This window comes from Nannospalax galili, unplaced genomic scaffold (genome assembly GCF_000622305.1).
Source record: "Nannospalax galili isolate Female #2095 unplaced genomic scaffold, S.galili_v1.0 scaffold1877, whole genome shotgun sequence".
In the NCBI taxonomy this organism is placed as follows: domain Eukaryota; kingdom Metazoa; phylum Chordata; class Mammalia; order Rodentia; family Spalacidae; genus Nannospalax; species Nannospalax galili.
In genome coordinates, this window is record NW_008339061.1 from 382693 (window position 1) to 397738 (window position 15046).

The 15046-nt window shown below is 45.6% G+C and overlaps 1 protein-coding gene across 1 annotated transcript in view; it reads right to left on the bottom strand.

Moving 5' to 3' along the window:
- The window catches only part of Col23a1 (collagen type XXIII alpha 1 chain), a gene marked incomplete at its 5' end in the record, with an annotated part of 364233 nt that overhangs the window by 325994 nt on the left and 23193 nt on the right, over window positions 1–15046 (bottom strand). Inside the window, one exon of the mRNA XM_008833774.2 lies at window positions 3629–3695. Coding sequence (XP_008831996.1) covers window positions 3629–3695 — 67 coding nt within the window. The remainder of the gene's footprint in view (window positions 1–3628; window positions 3696–15046) is intronic.

A 15046-nucleotide genomic window follows, 5' to 3' on the forward strand; every position in this document is an offset into this window, starting at 1 on the left:
AGTTGTGGAAATCAGGTCGTTTAGCAGTAACGCCATTGTTGGTAAGTAGAAGTGTTTAGAGGATAAGATACAGAAGATTCAAAATTTTACCCTTTGTAGACAAAGTTTCTTTCTTTCTTTCTTTTTTCTTTCTTTGTAGACAAAACATCATGTGCTGTTTCCTTAGGGATATGAGTCCTTTCTGCACAGAAGTTCCCAGGCAATGAACACCCCTGCTCTCTCTGCATCTTCTCAGACATTCTTCCAGGACAAATAAAAGGAGACATGATTGATGAATTTGGGATGTGAGCATACCACACTTAACTACACTGCTCCCTCATTTTTCTGCTCTGGGTCCTGTGCCTGCAGAGACCAGCCACTGTAGCCTGTACTCCTGATGTGCAATTGCCTCATATCCAGCATAGACTATGACAGAGGCTGAATGTACCTCATTCTGATGCTCAGTATTTGATATTATAGTTGATTCACATCCAAACTATGCTCACCAATAGAATCCACATAATGAAGGTAATATTTTAATAACAAGTCATTTTGGGGGAAATTTCTCAATTGGTTCTGAAAAAGTTTTTTAACATCTAATGTTTTCCTTGTAAAGTTAACTACAAAATACTTTGAAGAGTGATTCTGGTAAGAATAGATAGATTTGTTTATATCAAGGCAGGAATATTTGCTCAATTATTCTATTGTACCTTTATTATTATTATTATTATTAGTAGTAGTAGTAGTAGTAGTAGTAGTAATAGTAATAGGAGGAGGAAGAGGAGGAGGAGGAGGAGGAGAAGGAGGAGGAGGAGGAGGAGGTGGAAGGAAGGAAGGAAGGAGGGAGGGAAGGGAGGGAGAGAGAGAGGGATAAAGAGGGGGGAGAGAGAGAGAGAGAAGGAGGGAGGGAAGGGAGGGAGAGAGGGAGGGAGGGAAGGGAGGGAATGGAGGGAAGGAGAACAGAGCACAATTCTTTGTCTGTCAAAGATAGACTTGTTATACTAACCACTACATCTAACATAGAAAACCTAGCACTTGCTGCCTCTGACAAATGAATGCTGCTCTCAAATCTGTTCAAACCCTTCAGCCCTGTGGTCCTCCCCAAGACTGTCTTGGGACATTGCTCATTGGTTCAGGGCCAGAGAGGGCAAGAGAGATCCTGCCCCAAGGTAAGGCGGGGAACTGGCTGCTTCTGAGTCACCGGCTTTCACTGTACTTTCTCCATCACCCCAAATAAGCCTCAGGGCCCACCCCCATGTAGTTATCATCTCCTGATTAATACCTTCACCACTAGGGAGTACCCCCTCCAAGACCTGGCCAGGTTCTCATTTATTCCATAGCCCCTCACATCTCCTCCTCCTCCTCCCTCCTTCTATCTCTGTGTTTGGGACTCAAACATTCCCTCAGCAATCATAGTAAGAAACCCACTTCATATTACCACCCAGAACACACGTACAAATAGCCAAACTTTCACTCTGAAGTTTTTTATTCTAATTTATACAGCTCAGAAATTCAAAAGGCCAGTTGCAAAGTGCTAACCTATAATATCTTGTGAATGGCTGTGACCCCTAATTTACAAACACACCTATAAGGGCTGGAGAGATGGCTCAGTCATTAAGAGTGCTTGGTGCTCATGCAAAGGACCTGGGTTTGGTTCCTAGCACCCACATTGGGTAGCTCATAATGGCCTGTAACTGCAGCTCTAGGGGATCTGACGCCTTCTCTGGCCTCTGCAGGCACCTGCATGTGTACTCATGCACACACACACACACACACACACACACACACAATAACAAAAATTTAAAACACACACACATTTATTCACATAAATCACACGGACATATAAGCATCCCTTAGTATTCAAGGGAGATTGTTTCAAGGCCTTCCTATTCCCACACAGGGTACCAAAGTCCACAGATAGTCAAGTCCCTTATATAAAATAGAATTGCATTTGCATTCCATTTGCATATGCTATACACAAGCTCCTGATTATTTGAATCATCTCTAGAGTACTTATAATATGTAAATGGTTGTTACAATGCAGTTGTTAGGAAATACTAACAGAATACTTTCTATCCATAGTGGGCTGAACCCCAGGTTAATCTACAGATCAGAGTTCGTGGAGATGGAGCAGTGATGGCACATCCAACACAGCACTCAGAAAGAAAGAGGGAAGAGAGGAGGGGTCACTCCCATTCTATAGACCATCCAAAAATCCATATATAAGTCTGAATTTCCCCCCACTCAATTATAATCTCTGACTTCTGGTCTGTGAATGATGGCACAACTGGTTACATCCTTTCTCCTCTTTAAAATCTTAGAGTATCTACTAAAGGCTAGCTCAGGCTCAACCATTAAATCTCCCACTGGATCCAGAGAGTGGATTTCCCACCATCAGATCCACCTTTGCAGAGGACACTCCCGACCTTGAGATGTTAACAGAGAGCTTGGTTTCTGGGTGTGCTGAGGTGGTCTGGAGAAACGCAGGATGCTGGGCTCCTGAGAGGTGTAACAGGGAACACAGCCAGCTCTCACCATCTCCCTATCAGGTACAAAAGTCACCTCTTGGGGCTGAAGAGATGGCTTTCAGGAAAGTGTTAGCCACACAAACAAGAGGACTTGAGTTCAGATCCTATGGAAAAAGCTGGGTGTGTTGGCACTCATCGTAATCCTAGTGTTGGGGAAGTAAAGCCACAGATCTCCCTTCTGGCCAGCCCAGCCCAGCCCCAATTCAGTGAGAAACCGTCTCTAAAAGTAAGATAGACAGTGACTGAGAAAGACATCCACCATCAACCTCTTGGCCTCCATATGCACGTGCATGTGTGTACACATACCTGCATGTACACATATCTGTGCTGTACACATACTTGTGTTGCACACATACATGAACATGTACACCCCCCAAAATCAGAAATAAAGGGAAGCCATCTGTCCAGCACGTTGGGAAGTCTGAAACACTTGTATGAGCCCCTCCCTCTCCGGTACCACATGCCATCCTTTGTAAAGGTCACTCTAACCCTGAAAAGACCCAGGGAAGAAACTACACACCACAGCTCTCAATCATGTCCGTGTCTTCCAGGGCATGGCTGGAAGACCTGGTATGCATCTAGATTTGAGCCAAAGAATGAAGAGCTCACAAGTCTTGGTTTTATTCACATCCCTCCTGGTCTATTCCAGGAAAACAGACAGCTGATCATTGACTTTCCTGGCCCCTTCCTGTTTCCAACAAGAAACAAAAACAAAAACAAAAAACCCTCCAGATTGACCAGATCCTCCCCTCCCTGTGCCTGAGACAAAGCTCTGCCCACACAGTGACATCATACTTGAGGCTCCATTGGCTCATTCTACTTCTCCATCTAAAGCGGGGCGGCTGCTTTCTTATCACTAAGCCTTTATCTGAAGGCAGCACTAACACTACCTGAGCTCCCTGACCAATGCTGCTGAGCAAACCACATCAGCTCATCTGGCTGCAGTCTCTGACCAATGAGCCTGCCAGATGAGGCCACGGAAGACAGCTCCCAGCACAGTCCCCAGAGGGCCACAGCCTGAACCCCTAGACCTGTTCTTGACTGAGCAGTTGCATCCACACAACGGAGAGAAAGATGGCTTAGACAAGTCAGGATCCAGCAAATAACCAACTGACACTTACCTGGGGGGCAGACACACTCGGATGGGGCTTCTCGAACAGTCCGGAGCTTGGTGACTCCTTCCAACTTCTGAACAGAGAAGAAAGGGAGGGGGAAAAAAGAGAGTAAGTTGTAGAGCAGAGATGTGGAAAAATCCAGAACACTGAGCAATTCATGGTGGCAGTGTGGCTTCTCAGAGCATTGCCATTTTCTTTTTAAAATATTTAGTATTTTTATTTTATATGTATTGGTATATTGCCTGCATGCATATAAGTGCACCCATGTTGTGCAGTGACTATGGAGGGCAGAAAAGGGTGTTGGAGCCACTGGAACTGGAGTTACAGATGGTTGTTAGCTGCCATGTGGGTGCTGGGAACTGAACTCGGGTCCTCTGCTAGAGTGGCCAGTGCTCCTAACCACTGAGCCATTTCTCCAGTCCCCATTTTTTTCTTTTCTTTTTTTTTTTTTTTTCCTTTTGGTCTTTTTGATTCGAGGTTTCCCTGTAGCCCCAGCTGGCCTGGAACTTGCTGTGTAGACCACACTGCCCTCATGGGCTCAATCTCACAGAGATCCATACCTCTACCTCCCAGATATTGGGATTGAAGGCCTGTGCCACCACTACACCCCACCACTCCTCGCTGTCTTCTTTTTAAAGATTTATTTACTTTTCTTTTCTGTGTAGGAGTGTCTTGCCTGCATGTATGCAAGTATACCACATGCATGCAATGCCCACAAAGGCCAGGAGATGGCGTCAGATCCCCTTGGCACTGGAGTTAAGGACAGTTGTTAGCTACCATATAGGCATGGGGAACAAAATCCAGTTCCTCTGCAAGAGCAGCCAGTACTCTTAGCTGCTGAGCCATCTCTCCAGGCCCTCCAGAACATTTCCTTAAAGGGCATTCAATTCTACAGGTGATTTTGTACTGAGAAGAAATTCAAAAATAAACATTGAAAAAGTACTGACGAGTCATTGACAGGACGCAGTAGGTTTCTGCTGTGTTACATGTTCACTCCCAATGCCCAGAGCAGCAGAGGTGGCACCCCGTCAGTCACAGGGAGCTGAAGAGGTCAGATCCAAGAGGTCTGGGGGAGTACATCAAAACTGGCCCCCATGTTGGCTCACTGGGCTCCCAAGATCACCCCATTCCCACCCAGGAAGCCCCACAACCCCTTATTCCTATGGCCTTGGATGTGAGGACCCTGGCCTAATCACCCTGACAATATTTTCCTTCCCAGAGGATCCTTGGCCTAGATCAGTCAGTCAGTCAGTTTAGTAGAATTTAACAAGAGTCTCCATGCAGGCCCAGCCCTGTGCTGTGTGTAGGAAAGAAGGGAAAAAACACCACAGGGACATAGTCAAAAGTCAGTGGTAACTCACAGGGACAGCCCTGGTGTGTTCATGGCTTCAAGGCAACTCTCATGTGCTGGGCGTTGAACCCAAAACCTCCTGCATGCTAAGAACATACTCTACCATTGAGCTATGCCCCCAGCCACAAGGCAACTTCTGAAGTCTGAATTAAAGTCTTTTTATCTTAAGTGAGGAGACCCAAGTTGGGAAGAGGATATTCGCCTCCATGCTAGGGATAGAGTGAAGTTATTGAATCACTGTCTCAAGATGAGTCAGGACGTAAATCCTAACAAGGACACAGAAGGCATTAACTCTTTTCTTTTGGGGGGGGGCATAAGAGCCCTAAAAGCAAAACAGAACAAAAGAACTAATCTGTTGAGTGTATAATGCACTTACTAGTATCAGAATTGGTATTTCAGGTTCAAACAAAAAAAAAAGGGCATTTATTTATCTATTTATTTATGTATTTATTTATTCATTTATACTTTTGTGGTATTAGGGGTGGAACCCAGGGCTTTGCGCATGCCAAGCACATGTTCTGTTACTAAGGGGGTGCCTTCTCTGTAATCTTTCAGCATTGACCTAGAAAGTGAAAAGAGACTCCCTTGGCCTTGAGCCCTTGGTTACTGAGCCCAAGGCTCTCTGCTTGACCAAACTTAATTTGGCTTCTGAGCCCTGTCCTGGGCCCATCTGTGCTTCCCTGTAAAATCCCGTGTTAGCCACCAGCCCTGCTTAGTCAGTTTACTAAGAAGCCACGTCCTTGATATCTGACCACTCTGGATTTCTAATCATGTTCCTCGCTCTCCACAGACCCTGGGTGACATCTGCTCACTCTGGGCTGTCTTCAGCAAAGTCCTGTCCAGTGAATTTAACCAGAATTCCCCTAACCCCAAGTTTCCACTTAGTAATGCTTGATCTACTGACCAGCCATCCTAGTCCTTAGCTATAAAATCCCATTTGTTATGCTTTATTTAAAACTGAACCTAACCTCTTCCCCACTACAAAATCTCACTGTAGTCCCAAACCTACTTCAATGGTCCTGAATAAAGTCTCTCTCAGTCTCTCTCAGTCTCTCTCTCTCTCTGTGTGTGTGTGTCTGTGTGTGTGTGTGTGTGTGTGTGTGTGTTATGCACGAGTGGAGGTCAGAGGACAACATCAGGTGTCTTTTCTTATGGCTCTCTACCTTAGTTTTTTTATGTGGATGCTGGAGATCCAAACTCTGGTCATCATGCTTACATAGCAAGCACTTTACCCAGTGGGCCATCTCCCCAGCCCCTTTCTTCTTTAACAGTATCAAGCTGGGACTCTCACAGAACACAGGACCTCAGACATGCCCAGTCTGCCTCTAGCTGGAGCAGTCCAGGACCAAGAGACTGAGTCTAAAACATGTTTACTCCCTGCAGCCTGCAAAGCCTTTCTAAGATCCACCTCTAGTGCAGCTTCAGAAGCCTGAGCAGGAAGCAGATGAAGGTAAAGTCAACCAGCAGTAAGGGAGAGGTAGATGGGTATTATCAGCACAGAGCAGTTACATCCAGAGGGCACTCAAGTGTGGGGACATCTGACTTTACCCTTGGCCTAACTCCCTGGACTCCTGAGACCCTCCATCTGCCCCAAGAATCCATCTGGGCCTCTGGACAGCAGGTTCTCAGCTCCCACGTGGACCTCCAATTGCCACCCACTTCTGCTCTGGTCTAGAGCACCCATGTTTAGCCCTGTGAGCAGCCTGGTCCAGCAGGGGCCCCTACAGCTCCCTCCTCTAGCTGGGGAGACCAACTCTCTCAGGGACAGCAGCAAACATCAGCCTTCCCCCACCCGCAGCCTCGCTGAGGGGCTGAGGTCTGTGACCAGGACTTTCCTGCTTGTCCTTGCTGAACAGAGAGTGAGTTTATGCAGAGACCGAAGTGAACAAACCCCAGCTTTTTGCTCTGAGGCAGCTCCCCTGAGCTCTGGATCTAGATATAAGAGCGAGGATGGCCTCCTCCATCTCCTTCCTTAACAAAGTGTGTAATGCTGAAGATAATGATCTTTTAACTGCTATCTCATTTGGGCCGCTCTTCCAAAGGGGACAGGGCTTTATCAAGAGCTAGGAGGGCACACATGACTTTAAAACTACTCTCTTCTTAAAATAAAAACCCACAAGGGAACTACAGATTCCAGAAGTGATCTGGCTAAGGCAACCAGGTCCCTGGGATTGAGTGCTTTTCTTATTCTGCCCTCCTGTCTGCATATTTTTCTAGATAGGTCACGAATAGGCAGTTTTACCTCCAAGTCCTTCACCTCCCCTGATTTCTGTTCCTCACAGCCTAAAGTTTTAAGCAAGGTTACTATGAGCTCCACAGGAAATGTTAGAGTTGGAAACACAACCCCACAATCTTTATGCTTTTTTTAACTTTGAGAAAATCCTTTGTGCCCAGGTTTAAAAAAAAAAAGATTTAAAAAGTCTCAATTCCTTACATCAATTATCTGGCAGCACCCCAGCATCTGCACACAATATGGTCCTGGATCCACGTGCAGATGTGGCCTTCACAGAAAAGTAAATAAAAGATGAGTTTCTGAGGACAGAGACTTTGGGGACACTTCTACTCAGAAGTCTGGAGAAGGAGGAAAATGGGGAGTCTGGGGAGAACAGTAGGGGAAAAATGAATCAGGGGAAAAAAAATCACCCTTTTCAAACTATGATCCATTGATGAAATTATTAAGGACCAGTTGGGGCATTAGATGTCTGACCACATCTTCAAATGGTTTCAAGTGAATGAAACACAGATCAGTGTACAAGGAAAAAAGGACAGAGCTGGGTGTGGCACGTGGTGTCAGCTATGCAGCTACTCTGGAGGCTGAGGGATGAGGGTGGCTTGAGTTTAGGGTTTCCAGACCAGCCTGGACAACATGGCGAGACCCCGGCTCAAAGAGCAACGAAGCTTGTAGTGATTTATGGGAAATGCTGCAGAACTATAACGCATTCCTATCTTTGGCTGAAAAGTCCTACCCTGGGGAAGAGATCCCAGGGAAATAAACCAACAAAAGAAAAAGAAGTTACTCATGGAGAAGTTGCAGACAGCAGACAGGATGGTTCAGCGAACAACAAAGACTCCCTTGATGAAACTGTTACAGGTCATGAAATAGCATTATAAAGACTGGAGAGCATCAAGGAAAAAGGTTTATACTACAATCCGTAAAAAGTCTACAGCTATGTAAAAATTCAGGCAGGGGCAGGGAAGGCAACTCTCTAGACAGAACTCGTTTGGGTGTTGGGATTATGGTCGTGTGTTTTTCTATAAAGAAAAACAATTATTTATGGGGCTAGGGCAATGGAGTCCCAGCATCCCACATAAATACCAGGAGAGTGTGGCAGCACACCTGTAATCCCCATTCACGAGCAGTGGACACAGGGATCCCTGAAACAAGCTGCATGCCTAGATTAGCCGAAACCAGAAGCTCTGAGTTCAAGTGAGAGATCCTACCTCAATATATAAAGTGAAGAGGGATCAAGGAAGACACCTGATATCAATGTCTGACCTCCACATGCATACACACACACACACACACACACACACATACACACATACATGTGAATACACACACAGGTGCAGATGTGCACACACAACACACACATGTACATGACAAAAACAAAAGTTACTTCTGGGGCTGGGGTTGTAGCTCAGTAGAGCACTTGCTTAGCATTTGTGCCCTGGATTCAATTCCTAGCAAAACACACATACACACACATTCTCTCTCTCTTCTTCCCCCCCTCTCCAAATGTAAAAGTTCCGTGTTGTTTCAGTATTCTCAGTAAAATATAAAACACTTTGGAAGCAGCATGTGAACCAAGATATGTTCCTGAAATTTCTCTGCTGAAGGCAGTTTTTTTTACACAAAATCTCATGTAGGCCAGGCTGACCTCAAACTTGCTATGTAGCCAAGGATGACCCTAAACTCTTGGTCTTCATGCCATCATCAAGTTTTAGTAGGCATGTACCATCACATCCAACTGAGGACATTTTTTGGCCTAAAGACAGACGATTCTTCGCAGTGACATGCTGTCTTCCCAGTGACAGTCAACTGCAGGATCCATCCTGCTAACACGTGTTCCACAAACAGCAGAGCACCCCCCTGTCACATGTTCTCTGACCTACTTCCTCCCTCATAAGGAAAGGCCCCCATAGGCCCCATCACTGATACAAGCAACCACAGAGGGTAGCATTTCCTAACATTCCTGAACATTCTCCTTTTAAATTTATTTTTATTTTCTGTCAGTGTTTTTCCTGTATGCAAGTGCACCTGTGTGGGCAATGCCTGTTGAGGGCAGAAGAGAGCACTGGATCTCCTGGAACTGGAGTTACAGTTGTTAGCCACCATATGGGTGCTGGGGACCAAACCTGGGTCCTCTGCAAAAACAGCCAGTGCTCGGAACTGCTGAGCCATCTCTCCAGCCCCTACATATGGATTTCAAATGTTGCTATCAAAAGCCAGGCCCTGGGGGGTAGTGCTGGGGAAACAGCTCAGTTGGTAAAATGCTTGCTATGCAAGCATGAGGACCCAAGTTTGATTCCCAGCACCCACGTAGAAAGCCAGGCACACAGGCATGTGCCTGTAATTCCAGTGCTGGGGAAGCAGAGACAGGCAGGTCCATGGAGCTTGCTGGGCAGCTGGCCTAGCCAAATCAGTGAGCCCTGGGTCACAATGAGAGACAGTGTCTCAGAAAACAAAGTGGGATGCTCCTCAGGAATGATACCTGAGGTTGACCTCTGACCTCCATGTGCAGGCATAGTTTCTCTCTCTCTCTCCCTCCCTCCCTCCCCACTCCCTCCCTCTCTCTCCTCCACAAGCTATTCAGACATAAATTAGGTCAGCATTTTGAAAGGCTGGGAAAGGAAAGTCACTGAGCACAGGTCACACTGATGCTGATGGGCTGCCTCTGTGGTCCTGGATGGTGGATGTGTGACAATGCATTGGTCAACACCCAAACGACTGCACATCGCAGAACATGGGCGGACACTGACTAAAAACAGAAGAGTCCACCAGGATGCCAGAGAATCCCAAGACAGAAAGCAGGTGATGACCAATGATCTAACTATACTACTGCTGCTCAGTGGTCCTCCCTCATCTGCAGGGGATCCATGCCATGAGCCTCAGTGGATGCCTGAAACTTCAGCTTGTGCCAAATCCTGCAGAGACTGTATTTTTCCTGTACATACCTATGATAAAGTTCAACTTCTACATTAGGCCAAGAAAAAACGCAAAATAACTCATAACTATAACAACATTTTGGGGGTTTTTTATTGTTATTTTTTTGGTCTTTTTGAGACAGGGTCTCCCTGTAGCCCCAGCTGTCCTGGAACTCACTATGTAGACCAGGCTGGCCTTGAACTCACAGAGATCCACCTGCCTCTGCCTCCCAAGTACTAGGATTAAAGGCGTGCAGCACCATGCCTGGCCTATAACAACACTTTGTAATGAAAGTTATGTTAATGTAGTCACGCTCTCTCAGAATATTGAATTGCATTGTCATTCTTGGGATGACATGGCACGTGATAAGATGAAGTGGGGCGAATGGCGTGGGCATTGTGACATAGCATTAGGTTACTAGTGACTTTCTGATGCTTCTTCAGGAAGATTATCTGCATTGGGTGATCCTGAGTCACCAAGCCCTGATAATGCCAGGTAGGTAGCATATACAGTGTGGACACTGGGCCAAGGCATGATTCATATCCTAGACTTAGCAAGATAGTATGAAATTTCCTCATACCACTCAGAGCAGCATGCAACAGAAAACATACGAGCTGCTTATCTATGGAGTTTCTCCACTCAGTATTTTCAGATTGCCATTAGTCACGGGTAACTTGAATCACAGAAAGCAAAAGCACGGGAAAGGGAAAACTACTTACTGTATGCTATGACCTCAGTGAAGTTATAGGGGTGGGTAGCTGGCATAAACAACTCGGCAAATTGCATTTTAAAAACTGTAAGTCTGAAGACAAAAGAAATTAGACATAAACCCTGTGCTGTGGTAAGCAAAGGTGTTTCTCATGGAGTTACAGATGAAGTTATTGAAGTTCTTTATATGCATATTAGAGTTGAACAAAAAAGGACATAAACATAAACCTGATGAGAGGCAGGTTTGTGGCTGTCCAAGAAGGGAAGCTACAAGCAAAACAGGAAGGTTGAATCCACCCTGAGCTGCCAGAGCCAGAGTCATCACTGCAAGAGCGTGTTCATGCCGTGCACACACATGGAAATGCACAGAATGACTAAGATGCCTCCACATGGAGGAGTGCATATACATATGTACACACCCTGCCTCCCTCTGCAGCTGAGGCCTTGCAAACAGGGACACCCTACTAGAAACAAGCTTTTCCCGCACCCAGATTTTGGATTTGAAATACCATTTTCCAATAAAAGGAACCACAGGTTTTTTTAGGGAAATGACTGATCTAGAGTCAAGACAGGGAAAACAAAGATGAACAACATCGCTGAGCTGAACTCTCAGCCAACAGATCTGGGTTTTGTCCCCCATTTGGGGGTATATGTGATGTGCATGTGTGTGGGTATTCATGCATGTGGAGGCCCTTGACAGATGTTGGGAATCATCATCTATTGCTCTTCCACCTTATTCACTGAGGCAGGGTCTCTCAATCAAAACCAGAACCTGCAGATATGGCTAGTCATGTAGCTAGCTTGCTCTGGAGATCTTATTTCTGTCTTCCAAGGCTAGACTTGTAGGCAGGCAATTGTATCCACCCAGCACTTTCGTGGGTTCTGGGGATCTAAAGGGGGTCCTCAAGCTTGCTCAGCGAGCACTTTAGCCACCAAATCACCTCTTCAAGCCCCAGATCTGTTGTCTATCAGAAATCTAGCCTCCTTCAACCAAGACATAATTTAAGTGTCTGAAAACCATCTTGGAGGTTGGCGGAAGTGTCCCATAGCATCATGCTGGTCCTCAGGTGAGTCTTCGTTGAGATTTTGCTAGATTAATAAGGATGTTGGGCCTGGAGGGATGGCTCGGCAATTAAGAGTGCTTACCGCTCTTAGGTTAAGATTGCATATGCTGCTCTTGCAGAGGGCCTGAATTCAGTTCTCAGCACTCACATTGGATGGCTCCCAACTAACTGCCTAGAACTGCAACTCCAGAGGAGGATCTGACAGTCCTCTTCCAGACTCCCTGAGCACCTGCACTCATGTGCACCCCCCCAACATACACAATTAAAAATAAAATAAATCTTGGGGCTGGAGAGATGGCTTGGCGGTTAAGAACACTGGTTGTTCTTGCAGGAGACCCGGGTTCAAATCCCAGCACCCACACGGCAGCTAACAACTGTCCATAACTCCAGTCGGATCTGATGCATCCTTCTGACCTCCATGGGCACTGCATGACATGGATGTACTTACCTACATGCAGGCAATACCACATACACATAAAATAAAAATAATAAATAAAATATTTTTTAAAAAGATTTAATCTTAAAAAAATATAATGGAAAATGCTTTCATGAATAAATTTGGCCCAGTCCTCTCTGGGTGGTGGTAAACATATTTGTGTTTTTTGTTATGCAGCAAATGACCATACATAGTACCTTGAAGACCCACATTTGCTATTGTTCAACTTCCATGGTTTGGAACTCTGGACATGGCTGAGCTTGGTCTCTGCTCGAGGTTGTGGGTTTGAAATCCCTGGGTCATCTGGGACAACTTTCTGGAGCTCAGGTCCTCCCTCAAGCTCATGAACTTTTTTGTGGTCACAGAATAGAGGCTGCATTCTCCTGATGGCTGGTGGCCATACTTGGCTCTTAGAGGCAGTTCAGCTCCTGACTACATGGCTCCTTGGACACATTTCAAATCTTTCTAGAGAGAAGGCCCAGTCCTCACCTGTATAAGTCAAGACTATTGGGCTCTCTCTCTCTCTCTCTCTCTCTCTCTCTCTCTCTCTCTCTCTGACATCTCCCTGTTAGCCCCAGCTGGCCTGGGATTTGCTATGTAGACCAGGCTGGCCTCAATTTCACAGAGCTCCTCCTGCCTCTGTCTCCAAGTACTGGAATAAAGGTGTGTACCATCACACCTGGCTTTTGGGTAATCACTTAAAAAAAAGGATGGGGGGCTGGAGGGATGGCTCAGTGGTTAAGAGCACTGGCTACTGTTGCAGAGGACCTGGGTTCAATTCTCAACACTCATATGGCTGCTAACAACCGTTCATAACTCCAGTTCCAGGTGAATCCAACGCCCTCTTCTGACCTCCGCAGGCATTGCATGGCACAGGTGCAATTACGTACACGCAGGCAATACACTCATACACACAAAGTAAAAAATAATGGGCCGGCGTTACTAAGGGAGAAATGTAAAAAGGGGAAAGTTAGAGGAGAGGGGGAGATGGAGGGCTAGCCAAAGAACTATGGGAATAAAGTGGGAGAAGGAGCTAAAAAACTACGGACTGGCTAAGCACTCCCTCCCTCCCAATAAATAAATAATTTTTTTTAAAGGGAAAAGTGCACTGACCCAAAAATCCCAGATGGCCAGCACAGAGCAGGGGCTGGAGAGATGGGAGCTGTGCAGAGATGGACCATAGATCTGTCAAGCATCCATCCGGGTAAGGAAAACTCTGGGCAGTGCAGGCAGTGTTGGGGATTGAACTCAGGGCCTTCTGTGTGTTAGGCAACATCTACAAACTGAGCAATAGACCAGGAGTTGGCTCAGTGGGTAAGGCCACTTGCTGCCAAGCCTGATGACCCAAGTTTGACCCCAGGACCACATGGTAGAAGGATAAAATTGAGTTCTAAAGTTGTCGTTCTCTGACCTCCACATGAGTACTATGGAATGCACATCTGCCTACCCACCCCCCCCACACACAGGTAGTAAAAAAAATGTTTTTAATTGAACTACATCCTCAGCCTAAACTACATCTCTAAGTAATACTCTGACAACAAAGCTCGTGAATATTTATAGAAACTTAAAAAATTCAGCACTCAATGGACATTACCACCAAGAAAATAAGTCCCGTAATGAGAAAAATCAATTAATTGAAACTCCATAACCAGTACAGATGTTGGAATCAGCACACAGCGACTTAAGACAATTATTGCGGCTGAGCTCCATGTGTTTAAGGGCATAAGTAGAAACACCAAAGACATTACAAAGACCTAAATTAGAATCCTAGAAGTGAAAATTACCATGTCTGAGATGAAGAATGTGGTAGAGGGGATTAATGGCGATTAACTGCAGAAAAAAAGACCAGTGAACTTGAAGGGAACAGGAAGGAGCCAAACTGAATACGAAGGACTTTTTTGGAAGAAGGAAAAAGAAGAGAGGGGACTCTGGGCTTCAGGTGGCCTGACTGCATGTCACAGGAGTCACAGGAGGGAAGGAGTGTAGAGCAGAAACAAAGTTTGAAGAGGCAGTGGCAAGAAATGCTTCCTAATGGGGCTGGAGAGATGGTTCAGTGGTTAAGAACACTGGCTGCTCTTGCAGAAGTCCTGGGTTCAGTTCCCAGCATCTATAGGGTGGCTGCCAACCATCCGTAGCTCTAGTTCCAGGGGCTCAGACACACTCTTCTATAATTAATTAATTTAAAAAGTTTTAATTGTTCAGAAAATGTTTTCTAATTGGATAAAAACAATAAACCCACCAATCCAAGAATCTCAATAAAACCCAAACACAATAAGCAATAAGAAAGTTAGCTGGGGTGCCATGAGATGGCTCAGCAGGTAAAAGCACTTGCCACCAAGCCTGATGACTAGAGTTTGATCCCTGGAACCCACACTTGAAGGAGTGGTTCATACATGTGCAGTGGCATGTAAGCCTACACCTCACACACATTATATATACACATACACATACATACATACACATACACAAATGAAAGAAAGAAAGAAAAAGAAAGAAAGAAAGAAAGAAAGAAAGAAAGAAAGAAAGAAAGAAAGAATTTAAAAGTTAGCTGGGTATGGTGGCTTATTGTAATCCTGAACGTGGGAGTCTGAGGGAGGAGGATTGTCATGATTTTGAGGCCAGCCTGACCTACACAATGAGCTCCTAGCCACTGTGAGGATATAGCCTGGGTTATAGAGTGATAGCCTGTCTCAAAACAAAACCAAAGCACAATTAAAAA